Source organism: Apteryx mantelli, chromosome 22 (genome assembly GCF_036417845.1).
Source record: "Apteryx mantelli isolate bAptMan1 chromosome 22, bAptMan1.hap1, whole genome shotgun sequence".
Classification (NCBI taxonomy): Eukaryota; Metazoa; Chordata; class Aves; order Apterygiformes; family Apterygidae; genus Apteryx; species Apteryx mantelli.
Window position 1 is genome coordinate 2,814,132 of NC_089999.1, and position 23,363 is coordinate 2,837,494.

Here is a 23,363-nt window from a genome sequence, read left to right on the forward strand (position 1 = left end):
ATATTGACCTTTCAGCTTTAACCAACTGACTTGTGTTCAGACAAGGTTTTTTGTAGCTTGGAAATCCTCCTTTCCCACATCGGGGTACACAGAGGTTGCAAAGGGGTTCGCAGAGGGCTGCAAAGGCTCCAGACAACAACAGAGCAAGTTTTTTGTTGCCAGCAGCTCACTACAAAACCAAAGCAGAGCCAGAACGTGGGCTGGCACCGTGGCAAGGTGCCTCCTCCCTGCGTCCCGCTCCCCACTCTGCCCCGGCAGAGCCTCTGCTCAAGGAGCCAGACCCTCTTACTGATCCAGCAGAAAAGCCTTAAAAAAAAAGCAATTTTATTTAGCGGCTGCACCCACCCGGCGCGTCCTGCGGCCCCCCCGCCCGGGCACCCCGAGCAGCGACACAGAGCGGCCGAGGCCGGCTCGGCCAGAAGCGGGGCCCACAGCGGCGGCAGGCGGGCTCCGGCAGGGCAACGCGGGATCCCCGCGGCCGGGCCCTGGGCCCGCCACCGGCGCGGGCCAGCCACCGCGCCGCGGCAGGCCCCTGCGCGCCCCCCGGGAGCAGGAGCCCGCCGCCAGGCCCGAGGGGCGGCCCCGCTCACGGGGCGGCGGGGCGGGGAGGCGCGGGCCGGCACCGGGCGGCGGCTGCCGGGGCGGGGGCAAGGAGAGCGCGGGGCCGGGCGCGGGGTGCGGGGCGCCCGCCGCGGGGGTCTCACCTGGCTCCGTCCCCGCCGCTCCCGCCTCTGCCGCGTGCAGCTCCCCGCCCTGCCCCCACTGGCCGCGCAGCACCGCCAATCGGCGGCCGCCGGCGCCGGCGCCGCCAGCCAATGAGCAGGGCGAACGCGTCCCCGCCCCGCGCCGCCGGCCGCCAGGACACGCCCTTCTCCTGTCCCTCAAGCGTATCCCGTGACCCGGCGCAACGCGCGGCGAGGGGCGGGACCCGGCGCGCGGCACCCAATGAGAAATCACAGCGCGTCCCGCCGCAGCCAATCCTTGGCCTGTCAACCCTTCACCTCAGAAAGGGCGTTCGGGGGGGTTTGGGACGGCGTCGCGCGGGGAGGGGGAAGGGCGGAAGAGCTGCTTGGGGGGAGGGGGTTGCACTGATCCTTCCGGGCCGGCGGGGGGCCGCGAGGTGCCTGCGCAACCGCCCGTTAACCCCGGGCCTTCCACCCCACCCCCCACTAACCCCCCCCCTCCGCCGGTAACTGCCCCTCCCAGGAGCCCGCCCTCCCAGGTGCCTTCCCCGGTAACCGCCCCCTTGCCCCGGCTTTCACAGCTCCCAGCGCAGGGAAGCGGCAGCCCCAGAGGAGGCCCCGGTGCGGACACAGCTGCTCCTGGGACGCAGGTCCGCGGGCGCGGGCTGCTCCTGCGCTGGGGGCGGCCCTCCCGTTATAACCGGGGCCTCTGGGGCCACCAGCCCTGAGCGAGAGCGGGGCTCGGCCCGGTGCTGGACTGCTGCGCCCCTTCCCGGGGGCGGTGTCGCACCTGGGGGTGGCGGTGGGGGGCTGGGGGCAGCAGGGCCTGTGCCCTGCGCTCCTCTCCTGGCCTTACCCTCGCCGTGGTATCACAGTCCTCCCTAACAGGCCTGAATAAGGAAGAGCGTGTCCAAAGGATGTTTCCAAGTATATCATTTAGAGTTTATTTAGACTAATTAAAAGATATTTCATCTTCCCAACGTAACTTAATGCCTCCTTGTTTTATCACTAAACACCACTGTGTTCAGCCTTTGGCAGCTGGTGCCCTGCATATTTAGCCGCCGTTTGCTGCTTTTACCTCCAAAGGGGCTGAATGTCGGGTCCCTCTTTCCCACAACATTTCCCTATGTTTTCCCATCTGCAATGTTATTTCTGCTCTTTGCACTGAGGTCTCTCTGTACACTTGACCTGTCTGACTAAATGGAGTCATGTGAAAACACTGGCATTTCTGAACTCAGTGACCATCCTTTCTCACAACTGTCACCCCCGCTCTACTAATACACTTACAGGGCAACCTCAGGCTTTCTTACAGTCCGGACGCTGCGCCTCAGGTGGGCTCCCCTCCACCCCAAGCACCTGCAGGATGGTGTTGAGCTGCCCCGCAGCAGCAGTGGGCCTGGCCTACCCTCAGGTGGATGATGAAGCTGAAGATTGCCTTCTCCCAGTTGGCACTTGGACAGTGCAGTGCGAGGAAGGGAAGAGCTTCACTCAGCCCCAGGCAGGTTTGGAGGGTTGCTGCCCCAGGCTGGGAGTGTGCGTGCAAAGCGGATGTTGGTCCTTGGCCGAGGGGATGGCCACGTCTGCCCGGCCTTGGGGCCGTGAGCTGAGATTGGAGCTGCTTCTGCTTGTACAGCCAGCCCCCCTGCCAAGGGCTGGACTTTGGCGGCTCGCACCAGCTCTCCTGCCGTGGGTGCCTGCCGCCGAGGTGCTCCAGCACCTGCCCTGTCCCACTGCTGACTGTGCACGGGACAGCGTGTCAGGGCCTTCTGCCCCTCTGACCTGCCCTATACCCAGGTCTGAAAGGGGTAAGGAGGGCTGGAGCCTCCTCCTTACTCTGTGGGTAAGCGCTGGGTGGCACAGCGCCAGGGCAAGTTACACATGTTTGGAGTGCCCCAGAAGTCGAGGAAACATGCTGAGAACGTGCAGGATGAATCAGAGTGTTGCTGCCTGGCTGCAAAGGGCCACGGGGCTCACGGGCGCTTGCTAGGTCAAGCAGAACCTGCCGGGGCTTGGATGGGGTATGGCAATGGGCCGAGGCAGGAAGTGAGTATATGTTTAACTTACTTTCATTTTTCCTTACGGGGAAACAGCAGCTCGGCCATCTTCTGGGTGCTGCACGCTGAAGGGTGATGGCAGGTAAGTGAGAGCTCAGTAGCGAGATGGGGGCCTGCTCGGATCCTGCTCACCCTGGCCAGCCCGATGTGTGGGGAGAGGCAGGGGCAGGGGACAGGACAGGGCAGGGAAACCTCTGCTTGCAGGCTGTGTGCAGGGACAGCCTCGGAGTCCCAGGCACTCGGGGACACATCCCCTCAGGGAACTTTCTGCTGGTGTGTGGGAAAAGGGGAGGTGGGCGACGGGAGAAGCACCTGGGGTGGGAGATGGGGGAGGGAAGCCCCCGGGGGAGCACCCGGTGTGGGCAATGGGGCAGCAGCACCCTAGGGCGGGAAATGGGGGAGGGGGAGCACTGAGGCTGGGAGATGGCAGAAGGGAAGCACCCCGGCAAGCACTGGGGATGGGCAGTTGGGGGAGGGAGAGCACCCTGGGGTGGGTGATGGAGCAGCAGCACCAGGGGTGGGTGATGGGAAGAGGGATCACCCAGGGGAGCGGCTGAGGTGGGTGATGGGAGAGGCGACAGCGCCCTGGAGTGGAGCATAGGGGAGGGAGCAGCACCCTGGGGGTGGGTGATGGGGCAGCTGGAGCTGTGGCGTGGGGGGTCCCTGTGCTGATGGGGCTACCCTGCAGACAAGAAGCTCCTGCAGGTGCGGACGACCTTCGTGGAGCGCGTGGGGAAGCCCGTGATCTCCGGGCTCCTGGATGACCTGCTAGCACAGCGGGTGCTGAGCTCTGAGGAGGTGGACACGGTGCAGGACCAGTACACGGTGCGTGCTGACAAGGCCCGCTGCCTCATTGACAGCGTGCGCCTGAAGGGCCACAAAGCCAGCAAGATCCTCATCGAGAGCCTCAGGCAGCGTGATGGCCACTTGGCAGAGGAGCTGGGTCTGGGCGCTGACTCGGGTGAGTGGTGCAGGGTCACAGCCTGCCTTGGGTCCTCCTGCTGGGATTTGCCAGGCCCTCTGGGGCTCCCTCTGCCATGCGCTGGGGTGCAAGAGGGAGGCCTGGCCCTGGCAGGGCGGTTGGGAGTCCCCAGTGTTACTGTGCTGCAGCACTGCATCCCCCTTGCCACGCTGCAGGGACAGGGCTCCCTGGGGTGGCAATTTCTCCTGTGGGGCTGAATAAGGACTTCTGAGGGGCAGAGCCCAGCTCCACTTGCCTGTGCACGCCCTGCTGTGTGCGGGGACAGTCTCCTTCTGCTGCAGCCCCTTCCTGGTGTGACTGTGGGGCTTTGTGCTTCCAGGACCCCCTGGCATGCAGCTGGTCTCCCCCAGAGCTGATGTCACCCCTGGGCCCCCCGCCAGCAGCCAGGGCGAGCAGTGGATCCAGCAGTGCTCTCTGAGCGAGTACCGGCGCATCTGTGCGGCAGAGGGAAATCAGGTGCTGTGGGTGCAGGAAAGGAGGGCTGGGAGCATGGCCCTACCATGCACGAGAGGAGGCAGGGGCTGCCAAGGGGATCCAGGGCCCTCGTTGTCCCAGGAGTAGGGCAAGAGCTTTGGGGAGATGCCGTGGGGGCACAGAGATGTGGGTGCTGGGCCAATGGGCTATTAGCTGCCTCCCAAGAAACCCCCTCTACACCCACCCACAGCTGAGCCCAGCCTCTCTCTCTGCTTACAGATCTATCCCATACACCTGCCACGGGCGACACGGACCCGCAGGGCCCTGCTTATCTGCAACATTGAGTTTGAGTACTTGAGCAAGCGGTGTGGGGCTGAAAAAGATGTAGAGGGGATGACGAAGCTGCTGGAAGGACTGGACTACAAGGTGGAAACCCACTTCAACTTAACTTCCCAGGTAAAGTATTGCACAAAGCAGCCAGCACCTGGCCCAGGAGCGATGCACTGTGTTGGCGGCAGGGGGGCTCAGGATGGACCTGTCAGTGGGCAATGTCAGACACCACAGGAACACCCCTGTCCCTTGGTCACAGCTGGTGGCCTGGTCACAGGTTCCTGGTCACAGCTGGTGGCTGGGTCTTTGCACAGCTGGCTGCAGGTCACTGATGCTCCTACCTCCTGCTTGTTTGTAGGAGATGGCCAAGGCCTTGAAGGATTTTGCCTGTTGCAAGGAGCACCAGAACTCTGACAGCACATTCCTGGTGCTCATGTCCCATGGGGTCAGGGCTGGGATCTGCGGGACCAAGAGCAGACACGGGAACACAGACATCCTTTCCCTCGATACCATCTACGAGACCTTCAACAACAAGCACTGCCAGGCACTGCTGGACAAACCCAAAGTGATCATCATCCAGGCCTGCAGGGGAGGTGAGTCCCAAGTGTGAGGGGGATGTGAAGTGAGTAAGCAGGCTGGGCTCTTCCAGGGCAGGTGAGCCCTTGGTGGGAGGTGGGAATGGGAGGCCCCATCACTGACAGGCAATCCTGCTTCCCTAGAGAAAGATGGGTCTGTGCTGGTGAGAGACTCCGAGACAACTGGTCCCAGCTTGGCTCCCATGACCACTGCAGGGCTGGAAAGTGATGTAATCCGTGAAGTCCATCTGGAGAGTGATTTTGCCTGTTTATATTCCTCCACCCCTGGTAACCAGTTCCCAGAGATCAGTTTCAGCTGCGGGGGGAAGTTGGGAGGATGGGGCTCCTGTTCCTGGCACCACAGGCCTCCTGCACACACCTCCTCCTTGGGGCAGGTTGGCCGGTTTCCCTTCTGTGTGGTGCTCTGGCATGTGCTGTTCAGACATTGCTCCAGTGACAGCTGAAGGCAGCGTCCCCGCAATGCCACTTTACACAGCTGCTCCAGGATGCCCACAGATCCCTCTCAGGGACAGCAGCACCACATCCAGGCTTTTGTGCCCTCCTCACGCTGCCTTAGCTGAGGGCTATTCTTCCACATGCATTGGAGCACCCTCACACCATGGTGCTCCCCAAAGAGGAAAGTTGCCCTGCCTCCTTTCCTTGCCCCTGTCACAGACCTCCCCACTGGCTCTACCTGGACTCCTTTCCAAGTAGATTTATCTTATCACAGTGGTTGGCAGAGGAGGGAGGAGGAATAATCTCCTGTAGTGATCAGCTGGGTCATGGATGGCTCCAAGCCATGCCAGCCTGGCACCTGGCATGCATCAGGAACGTGGGTGGGAGCAGGGAAAGGAGAGATGGGTGGAGAAAATTGCATATCACATCTAGCTTTCCTAGGATCCCCTAACCCATCCTTTTCCCATTCTTTGGCCTGTGGGTCAGATGAACCAAACGTAATGATCTCAGAGAAGGTTCCCAAGTCTGCTGCTGAAGCCCCATGTCCTGTCCAGAGTTGTTGTAGCCCCCATGCTCATGGCAACAGCCCCATCTCCTGGGCTCTCCTCAGCCTATGACTCCCTCATCACCAGCAACCCCCCTTCCTCTCCACAGCCCCAGACTTAGTGGGAGCCCTCTGCCACCTCAGCCCAGGTGCTCAGAGCAAGGTGAAATCACGGTACTGCTCTGCCCCCTCCAGCATTAGTCACTGTTGTGGTGGGAGATACCAGTGCCATGACACTTAATACTCCCTGTCTCCTCAGATACTGCCGCCTGGAGAAGACCCCAAACTGGCTCCATTTTCATCCAACACCTGATAGAGCAATTTAGAAACTGCGCCTGTAACAGCCACTTGCGTGAGCTCTTCCGAAAGGTGGGATTTTGTTGTTAAACGTGTGTGCCAGCAGATGCAGCCATGCTAATGGTCAGAATTACTGCTCTGGCAACAGGGCCCTGCTCAAAGCAGAGCTCTAGCCAAGGCAGGCGATTTCTCTGCAGGCCCCTAAGGAGCAGGCTATATCAGAAAGGGGTCCAGGTCCTCCAGCTTGGCCTGGAAAATCAGCTTGATCTCCAGAGACATCAGAATCCTGCCACATGGTGGGCACACAAGGGCCTGGTGTGTTGGCGCAGCCTATGGCATCCCTCCCATCACCAGACACGTTCCTGGGGATGCCCCGCTCCTGACTCCATGCACTGTTTTTGTGCTGGAAATGGAGCTGCTCTCATTTTCCCCACTGTCTCTCTCACCTCAGGTCCAACATTCCTTTGACAAATTTCCTCAGCAGTTGCCAGCAGAAGAACGAACTACGTTGATCAAAAAGTTCTACCTCTTCCCAGGCCACTGATCTCCTCCCAGTGGTGAGTTATCTTTATCTAACACCTCTGTAGAAGCCTTTTGTCTGTGCCCCAAACCCAACATCCTTGCCAGCGGGGATGAGCTGAGGGGATTCTCCAGCACGCCTGGGCTCCAGACCACATGGCTCTGGCTGTATATCCAAAGGGCTTGTGTGCTTGTAGCAGGGACCAAGCAGTGGTCTGACTCTCTCCATCTCCAAGCTGGGTATTTAAAAGACAGGTGCTCAGGGAAGGGTTTCAGTAGCCCATAACTCAGTAGTTTCTCTGACTTGTATTCTTAACAGCTAAAAAATGAGACACGCACAGAGAGAAAGTGTTTGAATTTGGTGGTAACAGAGTGGAAGACGTATGCTTAAGGTGAACACAGCCCTGCTCCAGAGAAATGCACTTCTTCAGAGAAGCGGCAAGAGGAAAGGCCAAAACCAGCTTCGTATCTGCAAAGTTCAGCCCCCAGCAATGCCATACACAGAACAATGTGCTTTCTCTACAGAAACAGTGAATCATCAAACGAACTACTTTTGCTCCCTTTTGCTAAATGACTGGAATATCCCTGAAATAAAATTGTCCTTGGTCTCCTCACTTCCTTTTGTGGCTTCCAAAAAACCCCAAACAGAACACACTGTTGTTAGGGAACAGCAAAGATACCTGGCACCAGAACACTGAATGCAAGGCTGGTTAATGTATCTCTTAACCATTCCCAAAGAGAGCTTCCAATGCAAGCATGTCCCCAGGCATGACAGATACTATCCATCACCTCCATTGCCACTTCCCCCTTGTCTCCAGATTTACCTATTGTCTAATAAAGAGATTTTCACAGCAGATTGCACCTCTCCTCTGCCTTTAGCCTTTGGTGGGTTGGTGATCATTACAGCTGGCAGCAGTTGCTGGTATATCACCTTCTTCTGGGACACTGGGCAGGAGGTGCAAAATCAGAGAAAGCTTGAGGAGGAGGGGATGACTGTGTTTGGGGCTGGATGAGCAGGCATGCTCCCTGTGCTCCTGGAGACAGACTGCTCAGTGCCTGTCTGCTTCCCCTGCATGCTGGCAGGGCAACATCTCCTCTTGCTTTCTCCATTTCTTCCAATGCCTGATTCATCCAAGTGCACAGCTGCCAGAGGAGAGACCAGGCAGCCAGGTCCTCTCCCAAAGCTGTGTGTGTTAGGGTTTGTCCATTCTAGCTCAGAGGGCAGCAGAGATGTCTCTTGCTGTCCTTTCCCTCTGCATTTCCAGCCTTTGCCCTGGATCTATGTGCTCTCCAGGTCTGCATCTCTTTAGGCTGAGTCTGCTGTCTATGGCTGTTCTTACTGCAGGGTAAAAGCCTGCTATGTAAAAGGCCTTTATGCCCTACCCACACAGCTGCTTTTGGAAAGAACAAAAAGGCAAAACCTGCCCTCAGGCACCCACCCCAAGGGATTTCTGAGCACAGGCCCAAAGCCCAAAGCACCAGGTTGGTTGTCCATGTTCCAGCTATTCTCTCCTTGCAACACCCCCTCACATTCTCAAAACATCTCCCTGCTCAAGAGGCAGCTTCCACCAGTCCCCAGTCCTCCCTCTGCCTTGGACAGCAGGACTCACGGCATTAGCGCCTTGGCTGCTGCTAGCTTGAGACACCCCTTGCTTCCCTGTACCACAGGCTTCACCCTATCTTTCTAAGCAGCCCAAGGCCAGAGACTGATTCTCCTGTTCCTCATGTCCTACATGCAGATCAGACAAAAAACCAAACTCCATGCAAGGACTCTGAAATGGGGGGAAAGACTTCTCTAGTTTCCCTGATAACAGTGCACAGCTGCTTTCATCCATGAATTTGTCCACCAGAAGTGGCTGGTCCCCGAGGCCAGCTCTAAGAGAGGAATGTGCCATCAACCATGCTTCTCGCCCTGGAGTGAGACACTGATTCCCCTTCCTCTCCTGAGGCATCATCGACACTGGCTTTATCATTTAACCTCTGAGCTAGCATGTGCTTTTATTAATTGCAGACTGCACACCTCCTCTCACTTCCTACTCAGTTCTGTCCTTCCATGAACCCATGGCCAGGGTCTGCCCTTGACCATTGCACTGGACCCTGGCAGGCTTCAGGCAGCCAGGTGGGCTCCCCACCTACACTTCACCCTGCACTTCCCCTGGCTGCTGAACACGGCCCCTTCCTGCAACATTTGCCCTCAGTCGGCAGCTGAGCTGAGGCACTTTCAGTGTGCACAGGGAAACACAAAGGGTGCAGAAAGCCCCAGGCTTGCATTTGCTTCCCCAGAGATGTCACTGTGGCCCTTTCTGAAACCTGGGCACAGCAAAGTTACAGCACTGGGCTTTGATCCCCAGATGAACAGAGAAGGGTCTCTCCATGCTACATTCTCTCTCACAGGATGAGATGCTTCAGAGGAAGGCATAGGAAGGATGTGTTTCCCTCTGGGAGCCATGAAAGATCCTTATATTTGCATCTTACATGTGATGCTCCCAGAGCCTGGTGTGTTATGGGCCCAGTGCAGCTCTAGTTTCCCACCAGTGTCCCCTCAGATAAGCAAGACCCTGTTTCCTCTGCCTGCTAACACCTTCCTCAGCCTCCACGGCCACAGCCAGACTGTTTTCTGCCTCAGCATTGATTCAGCTTTATTTCAAGTTCTGCACAGTCACAGGCTGCTCTGCAACTGGGTGGTCCAGAAGCAGGAAATCATTCTGGGCCCAACACAAGAGGACAAAGCCGCCCTGATGGACTGGAGTGCCCTCCCTGAGGGCTCTCCTGTCCCCTTATAACATTTGAGACATCCGAGTGCAGCCCCTGGGACTGTATGCTCAGGATGGACAGTGTCCTGGGCTAGTGAAACCCTGCATCCCCACGAGGTGGCAGGGAAAGGTCAGAGAGCAGGGCAAGGCAGGGCATCTCAGCTCCAGTTCTATCTGACCTGAGGTGGGAGATGGCTCTGCAGGCAGGATCACACTGCAAAGGGAGCGATGGCGTGGAAGGTTCTTTTCACACTGCCCAGGAGGCCTGCCTCATCTCCCAGAGCTCCTCAGGTCCCATGTGGTCCTCACAGAAACTGTAGTCCCTGGCTCTATGGTGGTGGCAGGAAATTGAGGATGGCAGTGATGAATTCTTCAAACTTATCTTGATGGACTATGTGGCCCGCACCTTCAATGAACTGGATATCTGCCTTCGGGAAGAGGCGCTGGATCTCTGGGTAGTCTTTGGGGCTGAAGGACAAGGGAACATACCATGGGAAGCATGATCAGGGGTCCAACCAGACATCTTCCCAAGCAGAGGGATCCTAGGTCTGACCACATCTCCCTTCTCTGCAAAGGAAGCCCAGGGCTCCCCCCAGACCCCCTTTGCCCTTCAGTGTGTTGGTGGCACTAGCCACTGGAAGCATAGAGCTCATTTTAGGACCTTCCCCATCTCTGGAGCTTCCTCCCAACCTTGGCAGCTGCAGGAGCAGAGCGCAAGGGATCAGACCACAGCCCCTGACAAGCCTCTCTCCAGTCTCACCTGATATAGGGCGAGTTCGATCCTCCCAAGAAAAGTGCGGGGCCTGGATAGGGCTTGTGGAAGACAGGGAAGCTCATGATATCCGACAAGTGATGGGAAATAGCTTCCAAGTTTACCCGCCAGATGTAGCGGCCCTCCATCTCCACCAGGTTGGTGAGAAGGAACTGTCTCAGCTGTGCCAACTGCCACAAAAGGGGAACATGCCAACAGATCATACACTCTTCAGTAGGAGCAACAAGCCCTCAAGATGTCCCCCACCCATGGGGTGCCAGGCACCCCATTCTGCTGGATGTGCGTGCCGTGTGTCTGTCATATTCCCCAACATCAGTGCAGGCCTGGCAACCTAGCAGAGACGGTGAGTGAGCAGGGGTGGAAAGAGCCCAGCTGGGACCATGGCCCTAGAGGTGTGTGCTCCAGTCCCAGGGACAGGATTGGAGAGAAAACCCCATCCAAGCAGAGGAATCTCCTACCTGGACAACTGGACGCAGCTGATCATCAGCCAGCCGGCGGGCTGCGGAGCGTGGCAGACCATCGGGGACGTTCACTGACTTCATGGCGGAGATGTAGGCAGAGAATTCAGAGACAGCTGTGGTTGAGCTGGGACTAATGTCTACGGAGATCAGGCGCTCCACCAGGTCTGGCTGGGGACACAAGCAGGACAGCTGGAAGCGAGTTTAGATCTCTGTCCTGCTCTAAGCAGCAGGACAGTGCACAAGGCTCTGCCCACAGCCAGACCCCCAGAAGGCCTTTAGTTCCCTCCTGTCTCACCCACCAAAGAGCTGCGACGGAAGACTGCACGAGCAGCAAAACTCCATACGTGCTTTCTTGAGTTTCTGTTTCCCCATGTCTTGGCGCATGAAATCTCAAAAATCCCTTGCAATCAGTGCAACAGGGAGCTGCCAGAGGGACAGGGCACAGCATAGGCCAACGGCTATCAGCATAGGGATGGAGACTTGGTGCCATTCCTACAGCCCACCCTGAAGCATTGAGGGGGGCAGCACAACAGACCCATGATGGAGAAAAGCCATCCCCTCCGGGCTTGCAGGCCATGACAACACTGGTGAAAAGCACCTGTAGGTGCCAACCCCCTTCCTACAGAGTCCTGGGAGTCCCGCAAAAGGAGCAGCCAGCTGTGCTGTGCGAGCAGCTACCCTGAGCCCACTCCAACCAGCAGGGCCTGGGGGGCCCCCAGGACATGCTGGCAGGTGCACCAACCCGCTGCAAGGCCAGTGTCATGGCTGTCTTGCCCCCCATGCTGTGTCCCAGGAGGATGCACTTGGTGATGCCCAGGCGGGCCAGGAGGTGCTGCACGTCCAAACTCATCACTTCGTAGGTCATGAGCGGGCTATGGGGGCTGCTTCCGTGGTTCCGGGCGTCCAGCGTCAGCACCTAGCTGGGCAAGGGGGCACCGTGTCACTGGAGGATGACTGCCAGTGACATGCTGCCTCCCCTGGGGGCCACGACGGCCACCGACACATTGGTTAGTGGCACGCTGGCCCGCAACACGAGGGGTGCCCCGTACCACAACAGCCAGTGGCTTGCCGCGTCCCCGCGCCACGACGGCCGGCGGCACGCCACGTCCCCAGCACCCAGGCCGTACAGCGGTGGTGCCCGCAGGCGATGTGGGAGGCCCTGGGGTGAAGATGGGCTGAGCGTGTGGCAGCGCCTGGGGAAGTGTCAGCCCTGACCCCTAGGCACACTCTGCCCCATGGCCTTCCTTGCTGCGGCACAGCCTCCCCGCACCCCGCGCCTTGCCCGCAGCGGGACAGGCCTGCCCGCAGCCTCACCTTGCTGCCACTGCGTCGTGCCACTGCCTTGGCCACTGTCTGGAAGTTGCCGTGGCTGCCAAAGAGCCCGTGGAGGATCACCAGGGGCAGCCGGGCCCCGCTGCCCTCCAGCACCTCGTGGGCCAGCGGCACCGCCCTGCAGGCAAAGGGGTGGGGCAGTGTGGGGCGGGGCCATGGCCTGGGGGCGGGGCCAGTTGCACCACCCTACAGGCAAGGGGGCAGTGTGGGGCGGGGCCATGGCCTGGGGGCGGGGCCAGTGGCTCGGCCCAGTGGCAAAGTGGGGGTTGGATGGTGTGGGGGTGGGGCTGTGACCTGGGGGTGGAGCTATGGCCTGGGGGCGGGGCCAGAAGCACTGCCCTGTTGACAAGAGGGTGGGGCAGCTTGGGGGCAAGGCCAAGGCCTGGGGGCGGGGCTGTGGCCTGGGGGTGGGGCCATGGCCTGGGGGCGGGGCCGGGGTACCCCCCACCAGATGAGCCGTCAGCCCCGTTGGGGGCGGGGCTACGGGCCGGGGGCGGGGCCGAGGGCACAGCCTTGCCGGGCATTTCCTGCGCATCCCCCTCCTACCGCCCCGCGCGCGGGGGGCCTCTTACGTCATCACGGTGCGGGCGGCCGCAGGCGGCAGCGGGGTCCCGCCTCGGCCGCGGGGCTGGCGCCCGGCTGGGGCCGGGGCGCGGACGCGGGCGCAGCGGAGGAGGCGGCGCAGCATCCCGGCGGCGTCAGGCGGGCGTCAGGGCGAGCGCGGGCGCCGGCGGGCCGGGCCGCGGCGCGCAGCCCGTGACGCGCAGCCCGTGACGCGGCCGGGCGGCTCCGCCTCCGCGCCGGGGGAGGGGGCGCGGGCGCCCCCTGGCGGCCGGAGGAGGCGTCGGCGGCTCCCCGCGCGCCCGTCCGGCCTTGAGGCGGCCCCGCCTCGCGGCGGAGCCGGCCGGGAGCAGCCGCCGCGGGGCCGCTCGTGCCGGTACCCGCCGGCCGCGCGCGGGCCCGACACCGCCGCCTTTATGGGGCCGTAAAGCCATAAAGGCGCCGGGTCAAGGCCTGGCCGCGATAAGGCCGCGGCGGCGGAACAGGGTGGGGCCGCCGCCGCCGCCGCCCGGCCCCGGTGGCCCTGCCGTGCTGTGGGCCCGGCAGCCTCAGAGGAGAAGCAGCTGCTGAGGCCCTGAGGTGGGCGCTGGGTGCTGCCTCCCAGGCAGGGCCCCCCGGCGGAGCCCTGCCTGCCCTCCTAGTGCCACCCGGGCTCGTGGCTCGCTCCCCGGGCGGGCATGCTGGCAGCCAGGGTGAAGACATGCGTCTCCTTCCCCCTCCTGCCCTGGGTGGCTTTCGCCCCCCACCAGTGGGCTCCTGGCAGCGTGGATGTGCCTGCCGGGCCGGGCCGGGCCGCCTCGAGCGCGCGTGGCCGGGCACTCCCTGGTGCTGTTAGCAAAGGCCTCAGACGAGAAGAAGTCTCAAAGGGGGTGGAACGGGGGAACTGTTACCAGGGGCTTCAGCCAAGAAGGCACCCAAGGACTGTGACTGATTTCGGTGACAGTGCTCAGCGCTTCCTTGTTTGTCCCATGCTGGTGCCCTGACTCACCCCACAGGAATCAGTGGGAGTGTAAGTAAGTTCCTCATTTATGAGCTCAGTCACCCTCGAGAGGTATCTGCCTTGTTCTCTGTTTCTGCAGAAAGGCAGTGTTCCTGGTTTCACCAGCTGTATCACTGCACACTCATCTTTTAGGTCACATGAAGCTGAAGTTGAGTGCTCTGCCCAGCTGAGGCTGCTGAAGGCAGCGATGGTAGCCTGGGAGCCCTGCGGGGTTTTCAGCCCAAAGGAAGCTTTTTCCTCTTAGGAGGGAGCGCTGAGCGTGCTGTGTCTCCTCCGGCTTTGCCTAAATGGCGAGTGTTTGTGCCATGGAGGTGCGCTGGAGGCATGTGCGCCCACGTGCCATGTGCACGGCGAAAACTCTGCGTGCCCAGATGTTTGGCAAATGTCTGCAGGTGTGTCCCTAGGGGAAGCAAGTGTGTGGGGGTGGGGGTGTGTGCACTCACCTGTTTTGGGTGAGTGCCCCGACGGTTTTCACTAGGGCCTGGTGTCCGCACACACGTGTACCTAAAGGCAGGGTGCCTTTCTGGGGGTGCTGTGTGTGTTTCTAGTGGGGTAAAACACCCGTGGGAGTCGCAGGAGCACGTGGCCACATGCCTGCATTTTGGACATGGGAGTGCCTGCAGTGTAGATGCTGTGTGTCTGGGAAGGGAGGCTCAGTATTTCTGGACAAGTAGCATCTCCTGTGGTGTGTGGACACATGCAGACGTTGGGCAGTACCTGCAGAAGAACCAGGTGAAGCGCTTACTTCTGTGCTGCTTTTGGGCCCATGTAATTCAGTGCAGGCTCTTCCTCCTCCTCTTAGCAGGAGAAAGCAGGTAGGAAGTTGCTGTTTGCCGACTGGCATCTTCTAAAGTAAGGGGCTCTGCTCTCAGCACTTCTATGCCCGTACGCACAGCCATCCTGAAGTTCTGTGTGATCATTTGCTTCACAGGCCTCAGTCTGCATTTCTGGGAGCTTCCTGGCAGCTCTGATCCCCATTTTGCTTGACGGCTAATGCAGGCCTTGCCATGGCTGGTGGAGGGCTGGGAAATGAGACAGCCCAGCACCATTCAGGATATGCGACTGCAGCATGGCATGCCCAGCCTCAGCTCCTGCTGTTGGCTGATTTGCTGTCTTCCCTGGCTCAGGAGAATGCCTGGGCCTCTCCAGCAGACCCATTAAGGCAAAAATACTTCCCATCCCCAGAGCAGGATCATGGTGGCAAAAAAACCCTTTGAATTACTGCGGTTTCCTGAAGAGGGCACCTTGGGTAAGCAGAGAGATGTTGGCTCCAGCCAAGTCCAGCTTTGGAGTGACTCTGCCCTGGAGATGGGCACCCAGATCCCTTCCTTGGTCTGCCAAAAACTACCTGCCTTGCGGAAAGCCAACATTTCTCTGTCCCTGTGAGCCCAAATGCAGTGCTGGTTCTCTAAGGGGAGCAGCCCTGGAGCCAGCTGGGACCTGGGGCACCTGCTGTGCCCAGACATGGGGCCCAGGGCTGGCCCCACAGCTACAGCACTGGAAAAGGAAAAGGTATCTATGGCAAAGAGGAGCCCCAGACGGGCCTGCTGCCTGCGTGGCCGCACATGACTTTGCCCACCCAGGAGTGGGGGCTTGGCTGGTGGAGTCATGTGCCTTGTGATCCCGTGTGGGGCTGCCCCTGGTTGCTCTGCTTGGCTGCCAGCTGGCTTGGCTGCAGTGGCACATGCCAGGCTGAGCAAGGGACATGCCACAGCTGCCACTTGTTTGATGTGTGGCTTGAGAACCCCTTTCCGTGCCTCCTGGCAGGACCCTGCCCTGCTGCGGGGCTGGGGGGAGCACCAGTGCCCCAGGAGGGGCAGTCCCAACACCCTGGGGCAGTAGGGTGGTCGGACACGATGCCGTCAGGATCTTTCTGGCTGGCTGCAGCGCAGCCGGAGAAGGATGTATGTTTGCTGCCTCCAGACCTCTACTGAGATCCATCACCTGCCCTCATGTGCCTCCCCAGGGACTTGCTGGGAGGCTGCGTGCTGCCCCTAGGCCTTGCAGGCACCCAGAAGTTTGGGAACACGCGTGCTCAGGCTGGTGCTGGCAGCCCCAGCTTTGAGGAGGTTCCTATGATGGATGATCCAGGAAGAATCAGAGGTTTAAATTCCTGCGTATAAGGAAAGGCTCAGGAAATCTCCCCAGGACTTGGAGAGCCCCTCAGGGAGATGTTGGGTGCTTCCCTATCAAGTTCTTGTTATTCCTTCTGCAAATTGTAATGGACTGAGGGGCGCACCTGCTGCTAAAGGTCCCAGATGCTAAACCATGAAAGAGGACAGGGCCATCAACAGGCCTGTATATAGCCTCTTAATTTGCATCCAATTTCTTGGGACATAGTTAAATATATGGAAACAAATGTCTTGGAGCATGATGGTCTGAAAAGCAGCATGGGGAATTTCAGCAATTTCAGTCCCTGTTGGTCTGTCTTTGTTGAAGAGCCTGAAAGGAGAGAGCTGAGATCCAAGGGCTGGACTCGGGGGGAGCCGTGGGGCCCGTCGCATCCCCTAAAAGGCCTCCTTGTGCTCGGTGTCAGGTTCAGCCTGCAGCAGTTGCCAGACTCTTGGCAGTAAGGTCCCTGCCTGCCTGTACTCTGCCTTCCAGGCAGAGAAAAGGATCAACGTCCCCATGTGCCAGCACCCAGACATCCTGGGGGCCCTGGCCCACCCCAGCTGAGCTGCTGCCCAGAAGAGCCCCAGGCCAGCCAGTCCCAGGCTGGTTTCTCTTGACAATGAGCTGCCGATCCTTATCGGAGCTGCTGGAGAGGCGAGCCAGCCAGGCGTGCAGGGAGAGCAGGGCTAGGTGGGGCCCAGGGAATTTGAGCCGGGCAGATCACCTGCCTGGGAGCAGGGTAGCCTGGGCTCCAGCGGAGACAAAGCCCGGAGCCGCCTGCCCCCTCCCCCGCTTGGCGCACGGGGCCCAGACAGACTCCAGCTGGCTGCGCCCGCCCACAGGTGCATCTAAGGCTGAGACCGGCAAAGCCTCCTGCTCGCTCTCACCTGCCTTTCGGCAACGTTTTTTCCCAAACCTGCTGCTAGCCCCTGAGATGGGAGCTCCTTGCAGAAGCAGGCCGTGCAGCCCACAGAAGGCTCCAGGTAGCCGGGGAGCAGGTAGCTCCTCGCTGCCTCCTCTGCCCTGGGCCCGCTGCCTTGCCGGGGAGCGCAGGAAGCTGGCGATGCATCTCCCTCCCCCAGCACTCCTCGCCACGTTTGTCCCTGCTTGCTGGAGCGTGGCAGGGAAGGCGGGGACGGTCCAGCACCGAGCCGTGCTGCCGGGCTGAGAACAGGCGGTACAAGCGGTTGTGCAATGTGGCCTCGCCCCAGCGGCTGCTGGGGGGAGAAGAGCTCGGTTTCCCCCTCTGGAGAGCCAGACTTTGAACCGTGCGGGCAGGGAGTGTCTGCAGGAGGGTTTCAGCTCCTGCTCTGGTGTCTCAACCTGTCAGCTTGCAGGCAGAAGTCACTGGCAGAAAGTCAACCGCTCACCCCAAATGGGGAGTGTGGAGACCAGCCTTCCCCTTCCCCTGAACAGCGAGACCCCAGGGAAGGGCAGACAGCTGGGCCCGTGTGCTGGGAGGAAGCTGATGGGGGAAAGAGAAGGCGAGGAGGGGCTGGGGCTGCAGCCAGAAGGACCTTGGAGACCCGCATCCTCAAAGCTGGTGCTGTGGGACGCTGCCACCCAATCCATGACTCGGTCTCCCTCTCCAGCATCAGAGGGCAGGGAGGGGAGTGGGTCCCATGTGCAGCTCCGTGGGGTGCGTCACCAGCCTGGCTATATGGAGCACCTCCCGTGGGTCTGTGGCTAGAGGTGTAGGGTGGCTCCTTGTGGGGTGACGGCTCTGGAATCCTGTCCCTGTTCAGATGGGACGGAAGGTCTCTCCCAGCATGGGCGGCAGCGGGTGGGTTCCCATCGAGGCTCCGCAGTGGGGATAGATTGGCATTTTCTTTTGCTAGTTGGGTTACTTGGCGCCCTTGGGTCCTTGTGGGGCTGAAGCTGTGTTGCCCCAATCCCTGGATGAATCCTACCCCTCATGTCGCCCTGTCCCCCCTGTCCTGGCGAGGAGAGCTGGTGTTACCGCATGGCTCCAAGGATACACCACTGCACTAGCTATGAAAACAGGACACTTTTATTGACAAATGTAACTCGTACAGACCACGCGTAACAGGAGGAGAACGCGCCCCTGCCCGGCTGCTGCGGTGGAGCCAGGCGAGAGGGCTGGGGGGCTGCAGGCCCCGGCCCGGCCCGGCCCGGCTGAGTGGGCAGGGGGCCCGCGGGGCACAGCTTCCTTCCTCCGCGTCTCACTCATGCGAAGAGCTCTCCTGGCAACCCGAAACTGGCTCTGTTTACACGAAACTGTCTGTATTTACACAGCCGCCTGCATGGCTCCCGCTCGCGCAGCCCAGCCCTGACCCCAGAGACCTTTCCTAGCCCCAGGTCTGCCCAGATTCCCCCCCCTTCGGCCCCCCTGCTGGCTCTGCCTGCTTGCTCCACCCTGCCTGGACTTAACGGCTACAACGGGCCCCGTTGGGGCCCTCCCGGGCACTGGGCCTCCGGCTTGGCCAGCTCAGAGCCCCCCGGGCTGCCCTGTCCCCAGTCCTGCTCGAGCTCAGCCTGCCCTGTGCCGGCAGACGGGGTAGGGCAGGGGAAGCCTTAGCACCCTCTTGTCTTCGGATAACCCCCCCAGGGTGCTGGGGGAATTAGCCCCCGCAAAGGGCCGAGGGCCGGGCACCGCCCTCCCTCCCACCTCGAGCTCAGCCCCTGTGCCTCCCACGCACCCCGAACCCCCGCTGGGGCACAAGTCATGGCTAAGTTGAAGGCATCGTCTAGCTTGGAGAAACTTGTCCTCCTGGCCCCCGCGAGAGAGGGTCCCTGGCTGTCCGGGGAAGGGGGTACCTCGGAGCCGGGGCGCAATAGGTCAAAGAGAAAACTCCACCGGATGGAAATGAAAGTCCGAACTAAGGTGGCAGTTCCCCTCCTCGGAGCCCTTTGAGCCAGGCAGCTGCGTTCCTCCTCTGTCCCATGCTGGGAAGGAGGGTGAGCACGGGAAGGCAGTCCTGCGGGACGGAGAGCAGCCGGAGAGGCGGCAGTCAGCAGGCTCAGGCAGACAGAGGGGAGCAGGGAGGGCGAGGGGCTGCCCAGCTCCTCACACATAGTTCCTCTTGTCGTAGCTGGTCACGGCAGAGCGCGGGGCGGAATAGGCCACCTTGCTGGGCGCGTACCTCTCGTCTTTGGGGGGGCAAGAGCAGCAGAGGAGAGACCCCCCAAACAGCAGGAGCGCGGACGCCGCCCAGCCCACGTAGAGAGACGTGCCCAGCTCCCGCTTCTGAGGGTCGAGCACCAGCGGGTTGTAGAAATCCCGGATGATGGTGTTGGCCGACCAGGAGACGGGGATGAGGGTCATGATGCCGGAAAGCAGGAAGATGACGCCGGAGACGATGGTGATCTTGGCCTTGGCCGTCTCGTCCTCCACGCAGCGGGTGCACTGCGCCCCCACGATGGCGACCAGCAGGCCCAGCACGGCCAGCACGATGGCCACCACGAGGAGGGCGCGGGCGGCCTGCAGGTCCTGGGGCAGTGCCAGCATGGAGTCGTACACCTTGCACTGCATCTGCCCCGTGCTCTGCACCACGCAGTTCATCCACAGCCCTTCCCAGATGATCTGGGCCGTCACGATGTTGTTGCCGATGAAGGCCGTCACCCGCCACATGGGCAACGCGCAGCAGATGATGCTGCACAGCCAGCCCAGCACGGACAGGGACACCCCCCCGATCTCCAGCCCCATAGACATGGTGTCTGGCTCCGAGCGCGCTCCGAGGAGATGGCAGAGAGGAATCCGCTGGCCGATAAGCTCCCCCCGGGGCTTCTTCGCCGTGGCGCAGCCTGCAGGAGATCAGCTTACACCTGGGTGCACCTGTGCCTCTGCCTGAGCTTATAAGAGCCGGTGGAGCCGGGGCCGGGCTGCATTACCTCAGCGCTCGCGCGGGGTGGGGTTTCGCCGCTGGACGCTCCTTCTCACTGGCTCTTTTGCCAGCATCCCACACCCTCCCCTTTGTTTGCGGAGATGGCGTTGGTGCAGGAGAAGGAGGGGAAGAGGTCACCTGTGATGGCCACCGGCGGGGCCGCCTGGCAGCGCGGATGCCTGGGACGCCGCAGGCCCCGCCAGGCTCCGAGCAGGGGGTCCGGGGCTGGATGGGGCCCAGCCTGCAGACCGAAGCCTGTATGCCCTGGGGCCGTACCAGGAAACCCGACCCCGTCAGCCCCGGTGCCAAAGAACAACATGTAGCAGGAAACTCCCTCTGCGCTCGCGGGCGAGCTGCCCCCGTGTCACCCGGCTGCCGGCTGGGCCCCACGTGCTCGCCCTGCGCCCACCCGGCAGCCCCCGGCCCGCTGGGGAAGCCTGCGGCCACCGCTGTGCCACCCAAACCCTCTGCCAGGCGCTGGGATGCAGCCACAAAGGCTGCTCTCGGCTCCAGAGCGGCAGTGCCTGGAAGTCCCTCGGCTTCGTGCTGCTCCTGGCCTTGCGAGCACGTGGGAGCTGCCCAAGCGCAGCCCGGGAACGCTGCGGCCGGGAGCTCTGCCGGGGCAGGAGTGCGGCTGCGCCGCCCCGGCCCGGGGCTCCGCAAGCGGGGCAGCGGAGCAGGAGCGTGGGCTGGGGGGGGAAACCCTCGTTATCGCGGTGGGCCTGGCCGCTCCGGCGGCGATGCTGTAGGTCACAGTTTGTTTTATTTCTGTAACTCTTTATCAGATCTCACGTTTAACATACTGTCCAAAAGGAAGGCAGTTTATTTAAGATTACAGCCTTGTCGGCTTTTTTATCCGCTCCAAGATTGCTCCTTATCGGCCCGTGGCCCAGCAAACGCCGGGAACACTCAGGCACCTTTGCATTTCCGTGCAAAGTGCAGCATGAGTTTGCTTTGCAGCTGCAAACTCTGCTCATGGAGGGTGATAGCCCCAAGGTGCTCTGCACCGTGGCCCCTCGAAGACACCGAGGTCCCCCTTTCTGCCCCTGCGAGCCATGGTTTCTCCTGCCTCCTGCCGTGGGAGACACAGGGCATGCCGAACCTCATGCATGGGTGCGTCCACGGGGATCCCCAGCCCAGCAATAAATGGCTTTGCTCATCCTGCTCGAATGTTTTGTCCTTGAGTTTAAAGGAAACAGAGAGCGCACGTAATTGCTCTGGGAGCGTCACCTGTGTGAACCCACCAGCTTTGACATGCGAAGGAAAAACAACATGTGTGCTAGGAAGGCTGGCTGGGCACTGAGTTCGAGTTCCCGGCGCCGAGCCATGTGCAAAGCCCGTCACTGCCCGCCGGCTGCCAGGCCAGACAGCAGCGCGGCCATGGGCGCAGCAGCCGCCCCGGCTGTGGGGGGACCGCCTGGTGCCCCTCGCCTCCTTGAGAGCGAGCCAGACGCCGAGGCGGGGGCCTTGCTGGGCCATGGGGCGCACGCGTCTCCCTTCGGCCCTGCATGGCCTGGTCTCTGGGGAGGAGCGGGTGCCTGCACCCCAGCTCCGGGGCCCGGCTGCAGCCGTGCCCTCCAGGTGCATGCAGCTCCCTCCTGGCCTCCCGACACGCACAGTTGCATCTCGGTCCAGGTATTTGCAGCTCCCCCCCTCCCCAGGAATGTGCTCGCCATCTCCATCCCCCTCCACGAGCAGCAGGACACGCTGAGCTGGTGCCCGCAGGCTTGCTCTGGCCTGTCCCCTGGCTTCTCAAAAGCCTCCCCTGCAACTTATTAACTACTCAAGTGTGCGGTGCTCAGTGGGCTCCTGGCAGCCGGTCCTGCGACCTGAGTGCTCGCTGTGCAGGGGACGAGGCTCTCCGCCGCAGAGAGCAGGGCAGGTCTTGGCATGCACCCAGCCACCCACTGGGTCAGTCTCCGCCACCCCACAGCACCCCGACGCTTGCAGATGGCCGAGTCAGTCTCTGTCCCCCCACCCAGCACCCCGCCGCCCTGCAGCCAGCCAGGTCAGCCTCCAACACCTCAGAGCACCCTGTATCCGGCTGGGTTGGTCTCCGACACCCCCCAGCACCCTGCCACCCTGCAGCCGTCTGGGTTGGTCTCCACCACTGCACAGCGCCCTGCCACCCTGCAGCCCTCTTGGTTGGTCTCTTGCACCCCACAGCACCCACCCTGTGCACACAGAGGTGCAGACACACACAGGGGTAGGTACATGTGCACATACTCACAAATGTGTGTTCACACACACGCACACACACACACACGCATGCACACTCAGACCCCCTTCGGGCAGCATGCATACGTACATGTGCAAATGGGTGAAGATAGGCTCACAGGTGCATAAACACACACACACACGATACTCACATAAGGCATGGGTATACTTATCCCTCAGGCAGGGGTACACACGTGCACACATTCATAGATGCGCACACTCAAAAACTCACACATACATGCATTCTGCGGTGCCCACGCTCACAGATGCACACACACACATAAACTCACGTGCACCTCCCCAGGCAGGGCTGCATGCACGCTCACAAGTGCACCCTCATGGGCACACATGCAGGTGCCAACATAGGTGCACGCAAGTACATTCATACACCGGGGTGCAGGTATGCACTTAGGTGTGCGTACACCGGCACGCACTCACAAGTGCAGATTCACACAGGTGTACAGACACAAATGCACACAGATAGACCATGGTATCTGCAGGTGCAGATACACATGTGCGCAGATACAGATGTACACGCACACACACACACAAAATAACTCCCATGCACCCCACAGGTGCACACACTCGCAAATACCCATACAGGTACACACACACACACATACAGCAGTATAGATAAACATGCAGGTTCACACATACGCAGGAGCACACAGGTAGACACGCACAGGGAGGTGCACGTGCCCGAGCGTGTGCACCAAGAGGTGCACACAGGTGTGCATACGCACACAGGTGCAGGCACCCCCGCAGAGGTGTGTGTGCACACGTGGGGGCACACACAGGGGCATACACACACAGGTGCAAGTGCGTGAGCGGGGCACTAACAAGTGCACACGTGGGTGCACACATACACGCAGCTGCACATGCACAACCCCCTGCATTCACAAACACGCGCAGAGGTGCAAAACACACAGATGCAAACATACACGTATGTGGGAGCCCAGGCCCAAGCAGGGGCCCTTAAAGATACGCACAGGTGGGTGCACAAAAACACAGGCGCACACAGGTACGCACACGGCAGAGGTACACATGGGCACCCACAGGAGGCCAGCGCTGCACCCAGGGGTGCAGGCAGCTGCAAGCACGCTCCCACATGCCAAGGGGGACAAGCCCTGGGATAGGGGTGTGGGGCGGGGAGGGGGGTGGCAGGGATAACCTGGGGGGTTGTGGGGCAGGGCAAATGGGATAACCTGGCGGGGGGGCAGGGTGAGCAGGATAAACCTGGGGGCAGGGGGAGCAGGGATAACCCTGGCAGGATGTGGGGCAGGGGCAGGGGGATAACTCCGGGGGGATGTGGGGCAGGGGGAGGGGGGGCAGGGGTAGCAGATATAACACTGGTGGGATGTGGGGCAGGGACAGGGGGATAAGACCTGGGATGGGGGTGTGGGGCAGGGGGAAGGCTGACCCCCATGGTGGGTTGTGGGGCAGGGGCAGGGGCGCA

At 61.1% G+C, this 23,363-nt stretch overlaps 4 protein-coding genes across 7 annotated transcripts in view; 1 reads left to right on the top strand and 3 right to left on the bottom strand.

Moving 5' to 3' along the window:
- MTMR4 (myotubularin related protein 4) overlaps nucleotides 1–723 on the bottom strand; it is a 61,710-nt gene extending 60,987 nt beyond the window's left edge. The window contains exon 1 of the mRNA XM_067309539.1: nucleotides 705–723. The gene's annotated coding sequence lies outside the window, so the exon portion shown is untranslated. The remainder of the gene's footprint in view (nucleotides 1–704) is intronic.
- A 506-nt stretch (nucleotides 724–1,229) lies between these two features.
- LOC106484675 (caspase-1-like) lies at nucleotides 1,230–7,468 on the top strand. 3 transcript variants are annotated; one of them, XM_067309493.1, is made up of 10 exons: nucleotides 1,230–1,333; nucleotides 1,973–2,726; nucleotides 3,443–3,698; nucleotides 4,039–4,175; nucleotides 4,413–4,589; nucleotides 4,822–5,056; nucleotides 5,183–5,326; nucleotides 6,298–6,407; nucleotides 6,787–6,892; nucleotides 7,174–7,468. In XM_067309493.1, the coding sequence occupies exons 2-9, from the start codon at nucleotides 2,562–2,564 to the stop codon at nucleotides 6,877–6,879; spliced, it is 1,317 nt and encodes a 438-aa protein (XP_067165594.1). In that variant the 5' UTR covers nucleotides 1,230–1,333; nucleotides 1,973–2,561; the 3' UTR covers nucleotides 6,880–6,892; nucleotides 7,174–7,468. The 3 variants fall into 3 exon arrangements, with proteins under 3 accessions (XP_067165594.1, XP_067165596.1, XP_067165595.1); XM_067309494.1 differs by lacking the exons at nucleotides 1,230–1,333; nucleotides 1,973–2,726 and adding an exon at nucleotides 2,749–2,819 and having other exon boundaries at nucleotides 3,426–3,698; XM_067309495.1 differs by lacking the exons at nucleotides 1,230–1,333; nucleotides 5,183–5,326 and having other exon boundaries at nucleotides 1,626–2,726.
- Nucleotides 7,469–9,467: 1,999 nt separating this feature from the next.
- On the bottom strand, nucleotides 9,468–12,847 carry ABHD11 (abhydrolase domain containing 11). 2 transcript variants are annotated; one of them, XM_067309496.1, is made up of 6 exons: nucleotides 12,745–12,847; nucleotides 12,155–12,290; nucleotides 11,583–11,756; nucleotides 10,838–11,008; nucleotides 10,368–10,549; nucleotides 9,468–10,075 (listed from the first exon to the last, which is right to left on the bottom strand). In XM_067309496.1, exons 1-6 carry the CDS (start codon nucleotides 12,747–12,749, stop codon nucleotides 9,937–9,939), a joined length of 807 nt encoding a protein of 268 aa, XP_067165597.1. In that variant the 5' UTR covers nucleotides 12,750–12,847; the 3' UTR covers nucleotides 9,468–9,936. The 2 variants fall into 2 exon arrangements, with proteins under 2 accessions (XP_067165597.1, XP_067165598.1); XM_067309497.1 differs by lacking the exon at nucleotides 11,583–11,756.
- Nucleotides 12,848–17,838: 4,991 nt separating this feature from the next.
- Nucleotides 17,839–19,649, bottom strand: CLDN3 (claudin 3). The gene has a single exon (XM_013942911.2). The coding sequence runs from the start codon at nucleotides 19,516–19,518 to the stop codon at nucleotides 18,874–18,876; it is 645 nt and encodes a 214-aa protein (XP_013798365.1). The 5' UTR covers nucleotides 19,519–19,649; the 3' UTR covers nucleotides 17,839–18,873.
- Nucleotides 19,650–23,363: the final 3,714 nt, after the last annotated feature.